The sequence below is a fragment of the Xenopus tropicalis genome, chromosome 2 (assembly GCF_000004195.4).
Source record: "Xenopus tropicalis strain Nigerian chromosome 2, UCB_Xtro_10.0, whole genome shotgun sequence".
Lineage (NCBI taxonomy): Eukaryota > Metazoa > Chordata > Amphibia > Anura > Pipidae > Xenopus > Xenopus tropicalis.
The window spans coordinates 27,970,771-27,992,947 of NC_030678.2; the positions used below are offsets into that span (position 1 = coordinate 27,970,771).

At 40.2% G+C, this 22,177-nt stretch overlaps 2 protein-coding genes across 2 annotated transcripts; both read right to left on the reverse strand.

The window, feature by feature from the left end:
• Positions 1 to 1,033: 1,033 nt before the first annotated feature.
• On the reverse strand, positions 1,034 to 9,416 carry LOC116408589. The gene is made up of 7 exons (XM_031896191.1): positions 9,277 to 9,416; positions 2,978 to 3,150; positions 2,464 to 2,595; positions 1,996 to 2,046; positions 1,696 to 1,840; positions 1,582 to 1,610; positions 1,034 to 1,499 (listed from the first exon to the last, which is right to left on the reverse strand). Exons 1-7 carry the CDS (start codon positions 9,414 to 9,416, stop codon positions 1,348 to 1,350), a joined length of 822 nt encoding a protein of 273 aa, XP_031752051.1. The 3' UTR covers positions 1,034 to 1,347.
• A 1,202-nt stretch (positions 9,417 to 10,618) lies between these two features.
• LOC116408590 lies at positions 10,619 to 21,762 on the reverse strand. Its single transcript, XM_031896192.1, has 7 exons — positions 21,737 to 21,762; positions 12,309 to 12,481; positions 11,797 to 11,928; positions 11,329 to 11,379; positions 11,029 to 11,173; positions 10,915 to 10,943; positions 10,619 to 10,832 (listed from the first exon to the last, which is right to left on the reverse strand). The coding sequence occupies exons 1-7, from the start codon at positions 21,760 to 21,762 to the stop codon at positions 10,681 to 10,683; spliced, it is 708 nt and encodes a 235-aa protein (XP_031752052.1). The 3' UTR covers positions 10,619 to 10,680.
• Positions 21,763 to 22,177: the final 415 nt, after the last annotated feature.

Genomic DNA, 22,177 nt, shown 5'->3' on the forward strand with positions numbered 1-22,177 from the left:
ACGCTACGAAAAAAAAAATCGAAAATAGCTGTAGGGTATACACCCCTGTTTGTACTGGGAAGATGGAACCTATAGGAAGAAGGTAGTGTTTTGTAGGGCTGAGCCTGTAACCCATAGAGTGCAGGACAGTGTGGGGCCTACGGGCTCTTGGGATGTTACCCACACACTGCAGGAGATTGACCACAAGCTTTGCACAGGGCTGTTGTTTCTAAAACTCAGTGATAGCCTTATTTTGCATATATAAAAAAGTATAATAAGTTGACATTTAATTGAAAAGTGTAATTTTCAATTATTTATTAAATGCAATAGATGGGAAAAAATAACATGCAATGCTAAGTTGTTGCTAGGCTCAGCCCAAAAGCAGAGTGACTGTGAGGCTAACTCGCTGTTATTATTGCTTATAATTGCTTGTCTTTCTTATATAATCTCTCATTGCTGACATTCACATGCTGTGCTGCTAGGGTTGCAGAAATTGAACAAAGGGGAATACAATACTGAATCCTGAATCACTATACGCTTGCAGGGAGGACTCATAATGCATAAAACAGCCCCCTCCTGAGGGCACTTTAGCTAAATGCTACATATTCTTCAAACCACGTTATCAGTCATGCTAATATACATTGCTTTTATACTGGAGCGTACGGCTGATGTTGGTTATAGATTTACATCAGCTAAAATAATAAATATTTTTACTATTACTACATACTAATCTCTAACTGATAGACAAGTAAAGAAGCATGCAAGGCTAGTTCTGGCATTGCTTCATGATTTAGAACCTGCAGTGCAGAAAAGGACAGAAAAAAGCTGCTTTCAGTTGCAAATCTGCTGACAACTTAATAACAATTGATATTTTTAATAAAGTTATGCTTTAGAGTAGCTAAGAATTCCCGTTTTCTTTGATTAGGAAGTAGTTTTTTGTTAGGTGTACATCTCCTTTAAATTAAGTGCACTGTTTCTGCATACTAATAAACACAAATACACTTTTAACATTTTATTTCAAATGATTCATATTTTAATATGTTTTAGTATTTGAAAATCACAAAACAAAAACTGTAGTACCGTGTTAGCCAGTGTCAGTATTTGAAAATAAAATCTGATTATTAAAACCAGAAGTGTTGTTGAAGTACATGGAAGCTTTTATTTCTTATTTCCATTGTACAGAGCTTTGTTCCATGCCCAATAGCCAGGGGTGCCATATGGACTAATAAAGCTGCTTATGGCCACTGTCTGCCCAGACTTTGCATCAATCCACCCAAATCCCACCCATTTTTGCGTCAGTCTGGGCACCTAGTTTTAAATGGGCTTCTTAGAGCAATTGTTGCCCGAGTATTCTTCTTTTCTCTTAAATTAGTTATTTGTATCCAAAGGCTTTTGCAATTGTCCAAAAGTTTTCAGAGCAGCAGGCAGTTTTCCAAAAATCCTGATCATTTGCCGTTTATCTTCCTTCTTAGGGTCTTCATTATTTTGCAGTAGTTCCTGTGTGAGGGCATTTGCACGCCCTGTGAGAGGAGAGTGTTAGAATCACAAAGCCCAATCATAGTTCCCTATTAGGAAATTTTAAAAATAAATATAGATATTTACCTTCCTCTGCCGCTATGACATCATTCTTCCTGTGTTAGGAAAGACAAAAGGAACAATAATGAACATATTGGCGAAACAGAAATAAATGGCACAAGTAATTGGGGTAATACTTACAGTTTTTTCAAATATATTTTACAAAATGCGACACAGGTCAGTAAGCTCAGGAAAATGAGTACGCATCCCATTGCGGATACCATTACAATAACAAAATGCTCCCGTTCACTCCGCGCTATTTTTGCGAATGTAGCGTTGATCAAAACTGAAAAGAAAAGAGAATATTAGAAATAAATACAGTGTAAAAATAACAAGAGGCGGTAGGGAACTGCTGTCCCCATAGAGCCACTAATTATCCCTAATGCACTAAGCATAGCCCCGGAACCAACTGACTTTATAAAGCAGGTTAAATGATTTTACCTTCTTCTGTACGGACTTTTTTCTTTCCGAAGAAAAACCGGGATTCATCACCTTTAAAACACAAAAACATGATAAAGTTATTATTACAAGGACTGATGGACACAAGCAGGGGCGGGCCGAGCCGACTGGGCGCCCTAGGCAACCCCCCGGTCGGCTACCTCGCCCCTGCACCTACATTGCGCACCCCCCGTGTGTTTTGACGCACATGTGCAGTTCCCGCACGGGGGGCGGCGCGGTGCACAACTGCTGATCGCGTACTAGGGGTAGGCAAGAGAGGCTCCTGCCTGGCGCCCCCCAATCGTTGTGCCCTAGGCAGCTGCCTCTTCTGCCTACCCCTAGTTCCGGCCCTGGACACAAGAACAAGAGCATCGAACCAGCAATATAATATATAGGGCAATATGTGCTGGATAAATGGTAGCACTGAAAGTAAAAAATAATAAAGGAATAATAGATACAATTTCATCTTACCGGTATCTTCATCTATATTGGTTCTTTCCTTTTCATTGTCATCTTCATCTTTATCTTTAGCCTGATAATCATCTCGATTAAAGTAATCATCATCATCCTCTTTATTCTCAGTATATGATGCCTTGCTGGATTCTACAATAAAAATATTTGTAATAAGTGTTTCTTAAATAAATGATGCCCATTCCCTTTGTATTTATATATATATATATACATGTGACAAAATGCATTCCAAAGTAACCATTGGAAACCATGTTTGCCCTTCTGGGGGTATAAAAGAATGTAATACGGGACCAACTGAGCAAGAATATTGCTTTCTAGGGCCCAATACTCCTGCATTTCTCACACTCCATGATTTTAAGCTATAGATGTTTTTCCTACAAAGGTTTTATTAAAAATTGTTGGTAGCCAAAACTGTCTACAACAGCAAACCCATATGTATGACAATATGTGCTGGCTAAATGGTAGCGCTGAAAGTAAAGTATAAAAATGAATAATAAATACAATTTCATCTTACCTGTGCCTTCATCTTTCTTGGCCTTATCATCATCCTTATTATCAGCTGCATAATCATTATTGTTAAAATAATCCTCATCATCTTTATCATCTAAAGTAGGTGATGCCGTATTGGATTCTACAATAAAAAAACACAATAAAAGTTTATATTGTGGGCAATATGAATGAAATATACTGTTAAGATATCAGTGCCAATTCCTACCAGTAATCTTTAGAGCTGCTTCATGCTGTAATTTTTTCTTGGATTCTGTATTAAAAAAGAGGCAAAATTAATATTTGCTTTACTTTAACAGTTTCATATTAATATTATAGGTATAACAATCTGATTAATATTGAGGATAATAATAGGAAATTGTTGGTATTTATCATTAATAGGCAGATAGTGTACAACAATTGGACTACAAAATGTAGTCCAATTAATATATAGCTTAGCTATTAGACTAATATTAGGTCATAGCTATATCTTTCCTATTGTAATATAAAACGAAATTTACCTTTAGCTTTAGTTTGAAAATTTGAAAAGATTAAAATGAAAAAAAGAGCTAAAAATAACACTCCTCTCTCCATCATTCTCTGTGTGAAATGAGCTGGAGCCTGCGCTATGCTAGCTCCCCTACACTGCCCATTGTGATGTCATAATGTCACACAACAGATGAGCAGGGATCTGGCCTGGGGGCTTTACCAACACTGGTGATGTCATAATGCGGATCACATGACCATTATGTGTTGGAAAGTTTGCTCTATGGCTGTTCAAGTGGATAATTCAAGGGATTTTGTAAATTCACTGATGTAACATAGAGATGTGAAAGATTAGGAAAGCCCAGATATCAAACAGCACAATACAGTTGCTTGTTACATGACAACCCTGTTGGAGGGAATTTTTATTAGGGAAACGCCCCCCGTAAATGTTTTTTTTGCATTTCTATAGATAATGAATTTAGGGAATTCATGAGACACATAAATCTCCTCAAATAAAAAAAATGGCAACCAAAAACTGCGAAGCTATTTTGGCTGAAGTACTTTTTATTTTAGAAGGGTTGTTAAACCAAAAGTGAAAATGCTGTAATTTGAAATAAAACAACTTTGTAATATGTTGTACCATTTACACTGGATGTATGTAAGCATCAGTGTCCCCTAAAATGTTTCCAGGGACTTCTAAAAATCCCTCAGGAATTAATAGAACGGGAGTTTGTATGTATTAAGCTCAAAACTCATATTTTGATAAATCTGCCCCATTCAGGAAGCTGTTAAAGTGAGCAAACCCTTTGTTTTATGGTCCTTTGAGTACCCAGTTTGATGGCGCACAGAGCGGTTCTGAGTCCAACTAAATCTGGCCTACTGGATTCCCTGTGTAATTGGGCGCTTGCTCTTCACAGACAAAGGTTTCTCAATAATTATCATTCTCTTGGAAGGTTTAATTCAATGTTCGTTTGGATTTTGTAAGGGGAAAAGCCCAACGTAGCAATGACATATTTAATAAATAACTTTCCAGATGTGTGACTCTCTAAGGAGGATGCAAATCCAGCCAGAGGATGGGATCTGCTGGGAAATACATCATTTGTTATTTGTTCCCTTTTCTAATGTAAGGGCATGGGACAGAGGCTTATTTTAAAATTTCATGAAGAGAAAAATCTGACTGCAACAGTACAGGGTTAATTTTGGGGGAAAAAATCTCAGCCATAGGCGGATGGTGAATGTAGTGTTTAGGGAGGCTAATTAAAGACATTCTCTACACATATTCCTTTATGGTATCAAAGACCAATTCCACGTATTATGCCAAAGAACACATGGCAGGATAAATGCAGTGGCAATTTCACTGAATACCAGCAGGATAAATGTATAATACCCCAGAATACATCAAAAGAGAAATACACTACATACATCCTACAACACATTGCAGGATAAATACTGTGCCAATTCCATATATATATAATGTTCCCAGAACTCATAACAAGATAAGTGTTGTGCCAGGTCCATGTATAATACCCCTGGAATGCATGTCAGGATAAATATGGTGCCAGTTTCATGTATAATAACCCAGAACACATGGCACACTGCAAATACACAGGGCCACACAACAAAAGTAAAAATCTTCTTTATTAAATTTCATAAAAAAGATTTTTATTTTGTGGCCCTGTAGCTTTCCAGTGTGCCTGGAGGCCCCTTTTCTTTTGTGTATTGGTGGTTTTCCACTCCTTAAGCTGAGGGTCTGGGGCCTGTTCACTTGGACCACCTACTGAGTTTGGTGAGCTGATTTACAATGGGTACTAGCAGCACCTTTTTTGAGTATAAATGCATTGCCACCTTCTTGTATAATATACCCATCCTGTTTGTAGTAGAACATCAAATAAATATTCACCACAAATCTTGGGAGATAGACAAGACACATGAAGATTGAGGTCTCTTAACGTTAACTTTTGCCACTCCCTTCTATTATCAACGGGGTTACATGGGGTATAATAATGTCTACACTGGGTTTAAAAAAAGTGGAAACTGTCAATTCCTGACCATGTGATGATGTCATCAAAAAAGTGAATTTTTGATTGATTTGGCCACCCAAGAGCTCAAAGTTTATGCTACATACAGTATAATAAGGCAGAGTTATTACATTGTGAAGCCAGAGACACCATAAGCGGGAAATAGGTGGGAGTTCTGGCAGGAGCCCAGTGGAAGTAGGGGTCCTAGAATGAGTGGATGGTCTGCTTTGTGACCCCAAGAGGAGCAGATCAGGAATGGGAAAATGGGGCATGCCTGGAGTGGTTTGGCCTGCAGACATACAGTGGGCTAACAGTATGGGGGAACTAGGGAGCTGTCTCTGCTAAGCCTGCCTGCAACGTTTGAAGGACAAAAAAGACTAGAAGACCCATATATGAAATAGGTCACCTACTCAAAGGGGCTGATTTACTAACCCACGAATCCGACCCGAATTGGAAAAGTTCCGGCTTGAAAACGAACATTTTGGGACTTTTTCGTATGTTTTGCGATTTTTTCGGATTCTGTATGAATTTTTCGTTACCAATTCGATTTTTGCGTAAAAACGCGAGTTTTTCGTATCCATTACGAAAGTTGCGTAAAAAGTTGCGCATTTTTCGTAGCGTTAAAACTTACGCGAAAAGTTGCGCATTTTTCGTAGCGTTAAAACTTAACGCTACGAAAAATCAGCCCCAAAGTCTTGGAAAGCCCTAAGGTGATTTTGTTATGGGGCCCAGTAATGCATGGTTACGCCAGTAGAAGAAAGTCGTTCAAAATACAAATACGACTTCTATAATATACTGAAGGGTTTCTCTTAGGGTCACCATCTGACCAGCATAGCCGGGAAAATGCCACCCAAGGCTGGGGCTGGGAAAAGAAATCCTAATATCAGCAGTAAATGATACTGAAGATATTACCTCCCTCTTTCATGATCTACAATAAATCATAGGATATTATGTACTTTAAGCAATAAAGCCTAAATTCCCATAGGCATCCAACCCTTTAAGTTTTATAGGGCTGAGCCTGTAACCCATAGAGTGCAGGACAGTGTGGGGCCTACAGGCTCTTGGGATGTTACCCACCCATTCGGAGATTGACCATAGATTAAAAAAATAACACGCAATGCTAAGTGGTTGCTAGGCTCAGCCCAAAAGCAGAGTGACTGTGAGGCTAACTCGCTGTTATTATTGCTTATAATTGCTTGTCTTTCTTATATAATCTCTCATTGCTGACATTCACATGCTGTGCTGCTAGGGTTGCAGAAATTGAACAAACGGGAATACAATACTGAATCCTGAATCACTATACGCTTGCAGGGGAGTACTTATAATGCATAAAACAGCCCCCTCCAGAGGGCACTTTAGCTATGTACAGCTGATGTTGGTTATAGACTTAAATCAGCTAAAATAATAAATATTTTTACTATTAAATATTCTCCTATTTTGTCTCAATTTCCCTACTTACTTTGTGCATACCCCATACTAATCTCTAACTCAGCGTTTTTCAACCGCTGTTCCGCGGCACACTAGTGAGATGTTGCCTGGTGTGCCGTAGGCAGGGCCGCAATTTTTACTTTCCCCTTTAATAAAATCCGGGCCCTGTCATTGGTTGCGCCCCGTGTGTACGGGTGACGTCAGTACGCACGGGGCGCAACGTTATAAAAGGGCCTATGTGCGCTCGCGTGTAGGCAGAAGTGCAGAGGCGGCGCGCGTGAGGGGAAGATGCTGCTGAAGCCGCCGAAGAGTAAAATGCTGCTGGGCACCAATGTATTAGGGGGGGCCACGGGGCACACTGACTTATGGGGGCACTGCTGCTGGGCACCAATGTACTAGGGGGGCTGGCTCTTGGCACCAATGTACTGGGGGGCACTGCTGCTGGGCACCAATGTACTAGGGGGCACTGCTCTTGGCACCAATGTACTAGGGGGCACTGCTCTTGGCACCAATGTACTAGGGGGGCACTGCTGCTGGGCACCAGTGTACTAGGGGGGCACTGCTCTTGGCACCAATGTACTAGGGGGGGCACTGCTGCTGGGCACCAGTGTACTAGGGGGGCACTGCTCTTGGCACCAATGTACTAGGGGGGCACTGCTGCTGGGCACAGAGTTACATTTTTTAACATTTTCTAATGGTGGTGTGCCTCGTGAGTTTTTTCATGAAACAAGTGTGCCTTGGCCCAAAAAAGGTTGAAAAACACTGCTCTAACTGATAGACAAGTAAAGAAGCATCAAAACACAATAGAATGTGATCACACTTTTTGTGGATATACAGCTCTTACCCACAGTGACGGTGGGTCCGGGTGCTCATGCCCCAGACCATTCAGCACAGGGAGCCATCACAGGAAATCAAGTATGAAGATAGGCAGGCACTCCGAATTATTTGTTGCAAAAGTAGAAAAATGCAGCCAGTAGAAAAATAGTTAAGTTAAAAAAGTATAAATTTTATTTTATCCATATGTAAAAACAAATAGCCTTACGCGTTTCATACCAATAGGGTACTTAGTCATAGGCTTAATACATTAAACACAATACACCATATTTAAAGACAGATTGACCAATCAGGTAAACTTTGCAATCAGCCAATCAGACCGATAGGTCATTTGGCTAGGGAAAGTAGATAAAAAGTCATAAATTCACATAGGGATATATTAGGCATTATATACAATCGATTTGTGTATAACCATAAAAAGCTAGATTTAGGTAATTATACATAGCAAGTAACATCATAATCGTAGTTGAGTCCATATGGTTTTTAGGAAGAAAATCCACTTTGTTTCTTTTCTAATTAACACTGAGGAGATGTCGCCCCCTCTAGGACTAAGGATAGCTCTATCTATCCCTGTAACTTTTAAAAAAGACAGGGATCTATTTGAACATTCGAAAAAATGTTTTGCAACAGTAGTAAGACTGTTAACGTTAGTAATGTTCAATATGTGTTCCCTTATCCTATCTTTGAGCTTTCTACCTGTCTGACCAACATATTGTTTCATGCACTTAGTGCAAGTAAGAAGGTAAATAACATTTTTGGTGTTACAATTGATAAAATGTTTTATCTGATATTTTTTCATAGTCATAGACGAGGTGAATGAATCTGTTTTTTGTATATAATTACAGGTAATACATTGTCTAGATCCACACTTATAGCACCCTTTTGTAGATAGCCATGTGGTTGTGGGCTTTTTTGTGTGGATTAAACTTGGTGACAGTAAATTACTTAAAGATTCAGTTTTTCGAGTGATGTATTTATGTCCATTGTTAAGTATTTGTCTTAGAATAGGATCAGTTTTTAGGATGGTTAGATTATTGTTAATAATTTTTTCTATCATTTTTTGTTGGGGACTATAGGTCAAAATACATGTCAAGGGTTCATTATCCTTATTTTTTGCATATTTCTTACGTTTAGAAGTTTTTTGGTTTGCACATGATATCTGTCAAAAAGATTTGATCTGTCTACAGATGCAGCTCGCTCGAAGGCTTTAATGATATTATTTTTATTTTTAGAGTACCCCCTATCTATTAATCTATGGTATAGATCAGTGGATTTAGATACAAATTCTGTATCTTCAGAGCAAACACGTCTGATGTGTAAAAATTGGCTATATGGAATATTACAGATTGAATGCCTCGGATGACAAGATGTAGCTTCTAATAACGTATTAGCTGAACAATCTTTGCGAAAAATTGTGCTTGTGACTGATTGATTGAATGTGCTCAAAGTAATATCTAAAAAATTAATGCTAGTGTAGTGTATTTCAGAAGTAAACTGTAAATTATAATTATTAGTATTAATGTGTTGAACAAAGTGATTAAATTGTTCTTCTGTGCCAGACCAGATCATAATGATATCGTCAATATAGCGTCCATAATATTGAATGTGAACAGAAAATGGATTGATATCATTATAAATGTGTAAATCCTCCCACCAACCTAGGAATAAATTCGCATAGGAAGGTGCGAATTTGGCACCCATGGCCGTGCCTCTACATTGTAAATAGTATTTATTATCAAAATAAAAATAATTATGTGTAAGAAGAAAGTGTATAGATTGCAGTAAAAAAGTGATGAAATTTGGTTCATATGTGCTATATTGGTAAAGGTGATATTCAATGGCTTGTAGGCCAAGAGTATGAGGAATGCATGAATATAAGGAAGTAACATCAATTGAGGCCCATTTTAAATCTGTGGAATTCCATTGATATTTATTAAGAGTATATAATAGGTGACCACTGTCTTTAAGGTAGCTAGGGAGTCTCAAAACTAGTGGCTGTAAAAAGTGATCTATGAATTCACAAAGATTTTCGCCTAGAGAGCTTATACCTGCTATAATCGGCCGGCCTAATGGAGGTCTCTCTTTTTTATGTATTTTGGGTAAATGATGAAAGATGGCCGATTTAGGTGTATCATTTTTGATAAAAGCAATGATTTTCTCATCTATGATGTTGAAATTCAGAGCCTCTTGTAACAATGTATCAAGCTCTAACTTGTATGCATATGTGGGATTTCTATCTAAGGGTAAGTATGTATCTTTATCTGCAAGTTGTCTATAGGCCTCAGATATGTAATCTGATTTGTTTAGTATAACGATCTGACCTCCCTTATCTGCTCGTCGGAGTAGTAAAGAAGCATGCAAGGCTAGTTCTGGCATTGCTTCATGATTTAGAACCTGCAGTGCAGAAAAGGACAGAAAAAAGCTGCTTTCAGTTGCAAATCTGCTGACAACTTAATAACAATTGATATTTTTAATAAAGTTATGCTTTAGAGTAGCTAAGAATTCCCGTTTTCTTTGATTAGGAAGTAGTTTTTTGTTAGGTGTACATCTCCTTTAAATTAAGTGCACTGTTTCTGCATAGTAATAAACACAAATACACTTTTAACATTTTATTTCAAATGATTCATATTTTAATATGTTTTAGTATTTGAAAATCACAAAACAAAAACTGTAGTACCGTGTTAGCCAGTGTCAGTATTTGAAAATAAAATCTGATTATTAAAACCAGAAGTGTTGTTGAAGTACATGGAAGCTTTTATTTCTTATTTCCATTGTACAGAGCTTTGTTCCATGCCCAATAGCCAGGGGTGCCATATGGACTAATAAAGCTGCTTATGGCCACTGTCTGCCCAGACTTTGCATCAATCCTCCCAAATCCCACCCATTTTTGCATCAGTCTGGGCACCTAGTTTTAAATGGGCTTCTTAGAGCAATTGTTGCCCGAGTATTCTTCTTTTCTCTTAAATTAGTTATTTGTATCCAAAGGCTTTTGCAATTGTCCAAAAGTTTTCAGAGCAGCAGGCAGTTTTCCAAAAATCCTGATCATTTGCCGTTTATCTTCCTTCTTAGGGTCTTCATTATTTTGCAGTAGTTCCTGTGTGAGGGCATTTGCACGCCCTGTGAGAGGAGAGTGTTAGAATCACAATGCCCAATCATAGTTCCCTATTAGGAAATTTTAAAAATAAATATAGATATTTACCTTCCTCTGCCGCTATGACATCATTCTTCCTGTGTTAGGAAAGACAAAAGGAACAATAATGAACATATTGGCGAAACAGAAATAAATGGCACAAGTAATTGGGGTAATACTTACAGTTTTTTCAAATATATTTTACAAAATGCGACACAGGTCAGTAAGCTCAGGAAAATGAGTACGCATCCCATTGCGGATACCATTACAATAACAAAATGCTCCCGTTCACTCCGCGCTATTTTTGCGAATGTAGCGTTGATCAAAACTGAAAAGAAAAGAGAATATTAGAAATAAATACAGTGTAAAAATAACAAGAGGCGGTAGGGAACTGCTGTCCCCATAGAGCCACTAATTATCCCTAATGCACTAAGCATAGCCCCGGAACCAACTGACTTTATAAAGCAGGTTAAATGATTTTACCTTCTTCTGTACGGACTTTTTTCTTTCCGAAGAAAAACCGGGATTCATCACCTTTAAAACACAAAAACATGATAAAGTTATTATTACAAGGACTGATGGACACAAGCAGGGGCGGGCCGAGCCGACTGGGCGCCCTAGGCAACCCCCCGGTCGGCTACCTCGCCCCTGCACCTACATTGCGCACCCCCCGTGTGTTTTGACGCACATGTGCAGTTCCCGCACGGGGGGCGGCGCGGTGCACAACTGCTGATCGCGTACTAGGGGTAGGCAAGAGAGGCTCCTGCCTGGCGCCCCCCAATCGTTGTGCCCTAGGCAGCTGCCTCTTCTGCCTACCCCTAGTTCCGGCCCTGGACACAAGAACAAGAGCATCGAACCAGCAATATAATATATAGGGCAATATGTGCTGGATAAATGGTAGCACTGAAAGTAAAAAATAATAAAGGAATAATAGATACAATTTCATCTTACCGGTATCTTCATCTATATTGGTTCTTTCCTTTTCATTGTCATCTTCATCTTTATCTTTAGCCTGATAATCATCTCGATTAAAATAATCATCATCTTCCTCTTTATTCTCAGTATATGATGCCTTGCTGGATTCTACAATAAAAATATTTGTAATAAGTGTTTCTTAAATAAATGATGCCCATTCCCTTTGTATTTATATATATATATACATGTGACAAAATGCATTCCAAAGTAACCATTGGAAACCATGTTTGCCCTTCTGGGGGTATAAAAGAATGTAATATGGGACCAACTGAGCAAGAATATTGCTTTCTAGGGCCCAATACTCCTGCATTTCTCACACTCCATGATTTTAAGCTATAGATGTTTTTCCTACAAAGGTTTTATTAAAAATTGTTGGTAGCCAAAACTGTCTACAACAGCAAACCCATATGTATGACAATATGTGCTGGCTAAATGGTAGCGCTGAAAGTAAAGTATAAAAATGAATAATAAATACAATTTCATCTTACCTGTGCCTTCATCTTTCTTGGCCTTATCATCATCCTTATTATCAGCTGCATAATCATTATTGTTAAAATAATCCTCATCATCTTTATCATCTAAAGTAGGTGATACCGTATTGGATTCTACAATAAAAAAACACAATAAAAGTTTATATTGTGGGCAATATGAATGAAATATACTGTTAAGATATCAGTGCCAATTCCTACCAGTAATCTTTAGAGCTGCTTCATGCTGTAATTTTTTCTTGGATTCTGTATTAAAAAAGAGGCAAAATTAATATTTGTGCTGCTTTACTTTAACAGTTTCATATTAATATTATAGGTATAACAATCTGATTAATATTGAGGATAATAATAGGAAATTGTTGGTATTTATCATTAATAGGCAGATAATGTACATTAATTGGACTACATAATGTGTTATATAGTAATATAAAATGTGCTTAGCTATTAGACTAATATTAGGTCATAGCTATATCTTTCCTATTGTAATATAAAACAAAATTTACCTTTAGCTTTAGTTTGAAAATTTGAAAAGATTAAAATGAAAAAAAGAGCTAAAAATAACACTCCTCTCTCCATCATTCTCTGTGTGAAATGAGCAGGAACCTGCGCTATGCTAGCTTCCCTACACTGCCCATTGTGATGTCATAATGTCACACAACAGATAAGCAGGGATCTGGCCTGGGGGCTTTACCAACACTGGTGATGTCATAATGCGGATCACATGACCATTATGTGTTGGAAAGTTTGCTCTATGGCTGTTCAAGTGGATAATTCAAGGGATTTTGTAAATTCACTGATGTAACATAGAGATGTGAAAGATTAGGAAAGCCCAGATATCAAATAGCACAATACAGTTGCTTGTTACATACAAAACAGTCTATTTTATTAGGGAAACCCCCGCAAATTTTTTTTGCATTTCTATAAATAATGAATTTAGGGAATTCAGGAGACGAATAAATCTCCTCAAATAAAAAAAAAATTGGCAACCAAAAACTGCGAAGCTATTTTGTCTGAAGTACTTTTTATATTAGAAGGGTTGTTAAACCAAAAGTGAAAATGTACTAATTTGAGGGAGTATTCAAAATAAAACAACTTAATATAGGGCAATGTTGTACCATTTCCATTGAATGTATGTAAGCATCAGTGTCCCCTAAAATGTTTCCAGGGAGGGGCGTAACTATAGATGAAGTAGGGCCTGTGGCTGCAGGGGGCCCAGAAGGTATAGGGGTCCTCATGAGAACCTAATTAATTAGGAATTTAAATAAATATTGGTAAGACAGGCCAACCTCTGCACATTTTAGGGGCCCCAAAATGAGTCTGCTCTGGGGCCCAGTAACACTGTTCCCAAAGTCATCATCCAAAAGCATCCTGTGTTTCTAGACTAAGCCTGGATACAGGGGTTTGGGTAATTACAGGTCTGTAGGAAATTAATTGATTGGTCAAGCCAAGAAAGTCGCTCACAGCTTCCATAATTGTGTCACTTGGTGGCGCTGTTTTAGTCGGGAGTATAAATCATGTGCATGTGCTGCACTATACAGAACCAGTAATAATACAGATCTCAGTCACTTACATTCCCTTTAGGTGCAGGAAAATACCCCTGTGGTCTACATATATGGTACCCAGGCCAAGACTCTGTGGATTCTGGCAAATGCCAAAGGGGCTGTTAGATGCCAAGACATTATTTATATAGATTGTAAGCTCTACGGGGCAGGGACCTCCATCCTCTTATGTCTTTGACTCATAACTTATTGCAACTGTAACTGTATCTTGTATTTATTGTTATACTTTGTATTTATCTATTATCTTATTAACCCCCTGTTTGTATTAATGTATTCTACTGTACAGCGCTGCGTACATAAGTAGCGCTTTATAAATAAAGATATACATACATATATTTATTGAGCTGGTGGGGATCTGTTTGGGCCTCTGTGTACTTGAAATTCAATGGCCTATTTTGAATCCCAGTCTGGACTGGGCGGTACCATTACACTCAGGTGTCTGACCAGAGAATTACAAGCATCTGCTGGGAAATATTGGCACATTGTGGGCAAAAAAACAACAAGGCCATTTTCATTAATTAGTCCTAAAATGCATTTAAATATCAATTTAGCCCAGCCATTATGTTTGTGGATGCTCTGCTCTCACAGACAGCGGTCAAATAATATTTAAAATATTGGTGATGACCAAATATCTTGGCATCTACAGTTACAGTAGAAAAGCATGTGGAGTGAGGAAGGCGGTGATCCAAAAAGCCCTATACAACACTAACCCATAAGATATTTGGCACTTTTATTCCAATGAATCATTACGATATTTACTTACTTTAATCTTTACATTAAAGAACAAAAATATACTAAATAGTTATTTTGATAATTCATAAGAAATCCTAATATTTTTTTGATTTCCAGTATAGTATATTAGGAAAAAATTGTAAATATAATAGTTTTTGAACCACAACTACAAAACAATATCCGCCAAGTAAGTTACCGGCTTGACCAGCAGAGGGCAGAGTGACAAAAGGAATTTTCTACTATAGATTTAATGGTTTCTGTAAGACAGCACAGTCCCGCTTTTTCCATGTAGCAGGCTAATTATCCAATAAGACATTCAACAACATTTTCCAGGGACCAACTGTGGTGGCCATAGAAAAGCCTTAGGGTTGTGTCCCAGGCCTCCCAAGTTGGACAACTGTGTATAAATATGATGGGATATTTAGTTTCTAGTTCCAGTTCCCTTGCAATAAATGACTAATCCATCTTTATAAAGAGCAGTGCATATGATTATTCAGGCACTGTTAGGGTTAATTATGGGAAAGCTGACGTATCCACACTGTTCTCTGTCACTATAAATAATATAAAAGGTGCCTCACATAATGAATCCAAAACTATAGAACACACAGGCACCACTAATATTGGCAGGTACATTTGTCACAACAGTGATCCATCTTCTCTGAGAGCTCAAGGTGCAGTGAGTAGAGGGCACGACCATCAAGGGATTTTATTGGACTGGGTACTTAGTGAATTGGATCTTTGCACTGACCGTGGAGATGTACAGATTTAGTTATATATGCAGCTGCTTTTCTAGTGCCCCCCATGTGCCTCCAGTTTCTCTTTTGGTTCTACAGAGGGGCACTGTTTTTGCATGAACAATCCCACATTTAATTAAATTGATAAAAGGGGGCAACTATGTGGCAACAACATTCCATAAGTATTATCTTAAATATTTCCTTCTGTTCCTACCTGTCCTTGTTGCCCTACTGAAACCCCCTGGCAGTGTGGGCAGAGAGGGGCCTATGATGGGGCTAGTAAAGGGGATGCAGTGGTTAACTTTAGAATATGGGATGCGGACCAGAAATTATGTGGCACGTGAAGGTGCGAGTTCCATTTTGTCAGAATCATTACGGAGTGTCTCCCACCCAACCCTAGGGTAGCAAAGGGTTACAGTATGATGGTGGCTAGAGGCTTTTACAGAGAAATGCCTGCTAGGTGGGGGGCAGTGGTGTAATTAAGGTCCCCACAAGTCAAGTGGCACAGGGGTTACTCTGGCTCTAGAGGGGCACCTGCTGTGACCACCCAGTTAGTCCCATCTGCAGTCTGAAAGCATAATGGCATGCTGGAGTCTGGATGTTTGTAGCTGTGCCCAAATGGAAATAGGTAGGGAGCCAAGCTGGATAGGGAAGATATAGTGACTAGTGCATAGTTTGCAGTGAGAAGACCAATAGGTGGGGGAGGGCCACAAAAGTTCCTCTGCAGGGGGCCCCAAAACTCTAGTTACGCCTGTGGTGAGGACTAAGGCCCAAGGTTTATTTATTGCAAACTAGTTGTTATGGTCTTTGTGGTTGTAGATCCCTCAAGGTGATGACAGTTGGTTTATGTAACCCCTTTAGGTTGGGTGGCGGGTTAGTTAGTACGGGTTAGTTAGTTGCGTACGGGTTAGTTATCATCGTGCGGTTATTGTAACGTTTGAATCTGCTATTACGGATTAATTTATTGTCTCCAAGGGTTAATAGGGATTCAAATTTTATTTGGCAGTTTGTGGTAAAGGAAGGGGGGATATTGAAGTTCAAGGGCACGGGGCTGCCTGTTTGACATGTCCCACATCATGATACTCTGACATCCAGAGCACGAATGCCAGAGAATTTTTTTTTCTGACTATTACTTTAATTGAGGGACCAGGGACTAGCAGGTGGGTGATTCAGAATAAATTTCCTCACTGGGGCCACATGAGTGGATAAATGTTCTCTGCAGTTAAACTGGAAAATAAAATATGTTCGTGCAGAAGAGAACATGATAAAATGCCTTGAAAGTTGCACAGAGTTCACTAAGGATAAATAGAACTATGTGTGGATGTGGCAATCCCAACTCAGAGTCTTCAGGGGAATTTATCTAAGGTGACCTCATTGCTCCGGACCGATCCCAGCCTAATATGGGGAACATATTGTTTTCCTGGGGATCAGCTGCACCCTCTCTGAAGGAATAACCTCATCTGCAGCTGAGTATGTGCGACCTTTCCTCTCTCTGGTATGTGACTCTCCCCCTTCCCAAATACACACACAAAAAATGATAATTCGTAGGCACATAACTATCATAGCTACAAATGCCTGGAGATTGGCTAAGTCTGTCCTACAGAACAAATACTGAACAGAGAAACTCAGGATTGGACAGAATATTTATATTTATTTTAGGACAACGACAAAAAAATACTTAATGCCATACAGCACCTTGCGAGGCAAGGTGGGAGCATTGTCTCGTGGCTAGTTACCAGGGGCAGCAAAAAGTCCCTTCTGGTAACTTTAAGAGCCAAATTTATGTTTTTTTTAATGGAAATTCAGCTCTTCTAGTGCAGAGAGCACTCGCAACTAGGCCCCCCCCAGGACCCGCTCCGACATGGAAGAGGTAAGCGCGGAGCGGTTAAGGGGGGCAGCATCAAGGGTACCTCTTCTGTCTGCCTACCCCTAGTTTGGGCAATGTTTGGGGGTAAGAGCTGGCACCCTGGAGGATATTCAATGTTGGTTCATCCAAATGCTGGCTTTTTGTCAATGTGATGGGCAGGCAGAGGAGTCACAGACGTCAACAAATGGGGGGTGATGGAGGGTGGCTTGCCATGGGTGCTCTTTAAGCTTGGCCCAGCACAGACCCAGAACCAGGTTCTGATAGTGGGCCTGTGAGAGTGTGTGTCCCTGTGAGAGCGTGTGTTCCTGTGAGAGTGTGTCCCCCTGTGAGAGAGTGTGTGTCCCTGTGAGAGAGTGTGTGTCCCTGTGAGAGTGTGTTCCTGTGAGAGTGTGTCCCTGTGAGAGTGTGTGTTCCTGTGAGAGAGTGTGTGTCCCTGTGAGAGTGTGTCCCTGTGAGAGTGTGTGTTCCTGTGAGAGTGTGTGTCCCTGTGAGAGTGTGTGTTCCTGTGAGAGAGTGTGTTCCTGTGAGAGAGTGTGTGTCCCTGTGAGAGTGTGTGTCCCTGTGAGAGCGTGTGTTCCTGTGAGAGTATGTGTCCCTGTGAGAGAGTGTGTGTTCCTGTGAGAGTGTGTGTCCCTGTGAGAGAGTGTGTGTTCCTGTGAGAGAGTGTGTGTCCCTGTGAGAGAGTGTGTTCCTGTGAGAGTGTGTGTCCCTGTGAGAGTGTGTGTCCCTGTGAGAGTGTGTGTCCCTGTGAGAGTGTGTGTCCCTGTGAGAGTGTGTGTTCCTGTGAGAGTGTGTGTCCCTGTGAGAGTGTGTGTCCCTGTGAGAGAGTGTGTGTTCCTGTGAGAGTGTGTGTTCTTGTGAGAGAGTGTGTGTCCCTGTGAGAGTGTGTGTTCATGTGAGAGTGTGTGTTCCTGTGAGAGTGTGTGTTCTTGTGAGAGAGTGTGTGTCCCTGTGAGAGTGTGTGTTCATGTGAGAGTGTGTGTCCCTGTGAGAGAGTGTGTGTTCCTGTGAGAGTGTGTGTTCTTGTGAGAGAGTGTGTGTCCCTGTGAGAGTGTGTGTTCCTGTGAGAGAGTGTGTGTCCCTGTGAGAGTGTGTGTCCCTGTGAGAGTGTGTGTCCCTGTGAGAGAGTGTGTGTCCCTGTGAGAGTGTGTGTTCCTGTGAGAGTATGTGTCCCTGTGAGAGAGTGTGTGTCCCTGTGAGAGAGTGTGTGTTCCTGTGAGAGTGTGTGTCCCTGTGAGAGAGTGTGTGTTCCTGTGAGAGTGTGTGTCCCTGTGAGTGAGTGTGTGTCCCTGTGAGAGAGTGTGTGTTCCTGTGAGAGTGTGTTCCAGTGAGAGTGTGTCCCTGTGAGAGTGTGTGTTCCTGTGAGAGTGTGTCCCTGTGAGAGAGTGTGTGTCCCTGTGAGAGAGTGTGTGTTCCTGTGAGAGTATGTGTCCCTGTGAGAGAGTGTGTGTCCCTGTGAGAGAGTGTGTGTCTCTGTGAGAGCGTGTGTTCCTGTGAGAGTATGTGTCCCTGTGAGAGAGTGTGTGTCCCTGTGAGAGTGTGTGTCCCTGTGAGAGTGTGTGTCCCTGTGAGAGAGTGTGTGTCCCTGTGAGAGTGTGTGTTCCTGTGAGAGAGCACGTGTGCATCCGTGATGTGATGTGTTTTCTAAAAGCTGAGTAGCCTGATTACCCCTAACAAGTTTAGCCTGTGATAGTGAAAAGGGAATATGGAAAAAGCCCAAGTAATTAATAAACACTTCTTATCAGTAACCTTTCATATTGCTGCTCCCACAGCCTAAACATCTGTCAGCATTCCACTGAATAATGTGCAGACTGAGAAGATTCCATGACTTGCAGTAATTGGGTCAGTATTACTCAAACCCCCATCCCCGTTTTAGTTGGAAGGTATAAATGTTTATTCAGATGGCAGGCCTGTGTATTTGCGCAAACACCAGGGCTGGAGGTTACGGCAGTGTTTGTCAAAGAATCTTGCAAGAGGGATATCACAAGGCCCCGGACTTGGATTCAAAACAGGCCCAGGCATTTCAATTACAGAGAGGCCCAAACAGCCCCCCACCAGCCCAATAAATAGTGAGTGTCTATGGCACCTTACAGCAGCCCCTCTGGCATTTGCCTGAACCCACAGATTGCCTGTCGGGGTCTGCTTATTTACAAGCGCAAGAGCAAAGCACTAAGATGGATGAAAAACTGTGGGTGTGGATGAAAAAGCTACATGCCTCCATACATGCTGTCTCACTAGCTGCAGCCAGTACCAACACGCAGCATAGGCTGCTCTGATGCAGTGCATGCAATAGTGTGCAGGAAACTTTGGCTTTGACCTGAACAGTAAAGTTTTTAGGCCTGTTCGGGTCCCAACAGTCTGTTTCATTTTTAGCCTTGTGAAACCCAAACAATAATCTGGCCAATAAATAAAAAACATTTATATATTAAGATACTCACTTATTACAGAATGAAAAAGCAAATCAATTTTAAAGGAGAAGGAAAGGCTACTAAAGAGTTAATCTCAAGCTGCAGTCATACCTTCAGTTGTCTCAATAGTGCCCTTAAGTCTCCCCATATTTCACCTGTTCAGATGATCAATAGCCAAATAGGCAGAAAAAACGCTGAGCTGGGTAAAGAGGATTCCCATAATGCAATGCTCCACTCTAGGCGGCGCATGCGCTTTCCTGATTTTCATTCATTCAGAAGACGGCGCGCTCCCCTCCGTTCCCCTTCACTGACACACACAGGTGTGTGGTGACCTGGGGGGGGGGGTGCGAGCACGGATGTTTGGAAATCCAAGATGGCGGCCGTGATACTGTGAAGTTAAAAGGAAATTTTGGGGAGAAAATAGTATTATTTTAAGCCTTTCCTTGCTCTTTAAATGTGGAATGGTTTTTCTCAATTAGCATTGCTGTATTTCAGAGCTTTATGGATAACTGGTTTCTGTATAACAGATCCTGTACTGTAATTAATGGATTGAATTTACTCATCAGACAGAATATAGATAGAGCTAGGATTGTCACCTGTCCAGTTTTGACCAACCTCAATGCCATCAGCCCCATTCCCTTGGTTCGAACCCCACATGAAACCCTCTAAATGTACCAGCCATTGGCAACTCACTAAAGTGACCATTTTGTGCAAAACTCATAATGGGGGGAATTCACAAAAGTGGAGATAGCCCTTTTTTGGAGTAAAAGTGGTGGAAAAACTGGTGGAAAACACTTTCTCCAGATTCACAAACAGAAATCCGCCTAAATTCCGACTCAACCGCCACTTTTCTGTTTTTGCTGAAAGAAAGACAGTTTACAGACACTTTTGTGAATTTGTCGTTTAAACGACATTTATACAACGTTTTAACGACATTTTTTCCCGACATTTTCAAAATGGAGTAAAGCTCAGTGTAACTCTGTCAGATCAATTCTCTAAGCTCTGCTGTTTGTTTCCCCCAGTCTCCAATTCACACCTAAGGTAGGGGCCCCTTTGGGGGATCAGTAACATATTAATGGGGATTAGCAGCCTATTGTTAGGGGACAAGTTTCTGTCTAACCCTAGAACAATACGTGCAAAAAGCCTCATTACATTTTATAAACAAGTAAAACACTGATTAAAAAAAGTTTAATTTCTATCTTATATATAAAAAGTTTTTACCTCACATTTGCATGATTTTGCCAGTTTTAGCTTAATTAATGAGACAATAATAACATTTTGTGTGAATATATTGTAAATTTTTAGTTAGCAGCAGTGCCCCCTCTATAACCAGTTCACTGACATTTGCCCCAACTTATCTGTGCCCCCATAGCATGTCCTGAACTACAGAGCTGCTTAACAGCATTGGCCCCCACCTGTTCCCAGCAGCCATCTTGGTGGCACATACACACTGGCACCCAAACTGGGATATTGGGGTACAGGGTTGGACTGGCCCAACAGGACACTGGATAAAAACCTGGGGGGCCCTAGTCCTGTTGGACCTCTATTCACCGGGCATGTTGGTGTTGGGGCCGGATTGCTGCTGCCCAGTAATGAGTAGGGGCTAGAGAAGAAGGTATTTAGACCCTTAAATCTTGTTACAGAAGTGGAATTACACAGAAATATAGGAAACATTAGAAAGCCCAGATTGTCCTGAAAAAAATTATGTATAATTTCCCTGAGCAAACTAAAATTACCCCTCAGGAAAATGCCCCAAAGTGAAATGGCAAATGAAATGCAAAATCCTGCTGGTAAAATTTGTATCCCAAGGCTCCTGTAGCTGTGGGACTGGGTTTGATGGCACCGACAGATTTACTAACAGCTAAAGGCAAATTCATAAAAAAAATGTAGGAAAAATGACAATCTGAAAACTGTCTGTTTAAAAGACAAATTCACAAAAGTGGAGATAGAGGTTTGTGAATTAGGTGGAAAATCCGACAAATCTATCTCCACTTTTATTTTGTCTCAATATCACCACTTTTGTGAATTCCCCCCATAGTGTTAACACAAATATGCATTATATTTTATCCCAAAGACAGTTCTATACAGATATATCCACTGTGATCTCATACCTATCCATTTAGCTCACGTGAAGTCAGAATCATAGGAGGCCATTTTAATATGTTGGAGGAAGTGCTATTCTATAACAATTTGCAATTAATCTTCATTTTTTATTATTTCTGCTTAGCTTTTTTGGACAGCACGGTAAGTGGGTAGCACTTTTTCTACCTGTGTGTGTGTATAGGAATAGGGGCAGGCAGACTAAAGTGCCCCTCTCCCCTAGGAACATACCTCTTCTGCCTACCCCTAGTTCTGACCCTGGATTACTGGAAAACAGCTCTGTGCTAATGTTCTTCTAATCTGTTCTGTGATTTCTCTTTATGTTAAAACAGTTATCACCAAGTTGTTTTAAAAATAATAATAATAATAATATGCTATAAGCAGCAGTTTCTACTAATGGAGCCGAATGCCAGCTGAGACATGAATTATTGTTTCATCTGCATATAAATGGCAGACTATTTGTCTTTTA

Excerpts from the sequence above, each read along its gene's own strand:
- LOC116408589 (XM_031896191.1), bottom strand. The coding sequence starts at position 9,416 with ATGGGTGCCAAATTCGCACCTTCCTATGCGAATTTATTCCTAGGTTGG. Across the intron at positions 3,151-9,276 it reads GACGATATCATTATGATCTG|TATATTTCATTCATATTGCC; the intron begins GTCTGGCACAGA and ends ATATCTTAACAG. Across the intron at positions 1,611-1,695 it reads AAAATATATTTGAAAAAACT|GAAGAATGATGTCATAGCGG; the intron begins GTAAGTATTACC and ends TTCCTAACACAG.
- LOC116408590 (XM_031896192.1), bottom strand. The coding sequence starts at position 21,762 with ATGGCCTCCTATGATTCTGACTTCAC. Across the intron at positions 11,380-11,796 it reads CAATATAGATGAAGATACCG|GTGATGAATCCCGGTTTTTC; the intron begins GTAAGATGAAAT and ends TGTGTTTTAAAG. Across the intron at positions 10,833-10,914 it reads TGTCATAGCGGCAGAGGAAG|GGCGTGCAAATGCCCTCACA; the intron begins GTAAATATCTAT and ends CTCCTCTCACAG.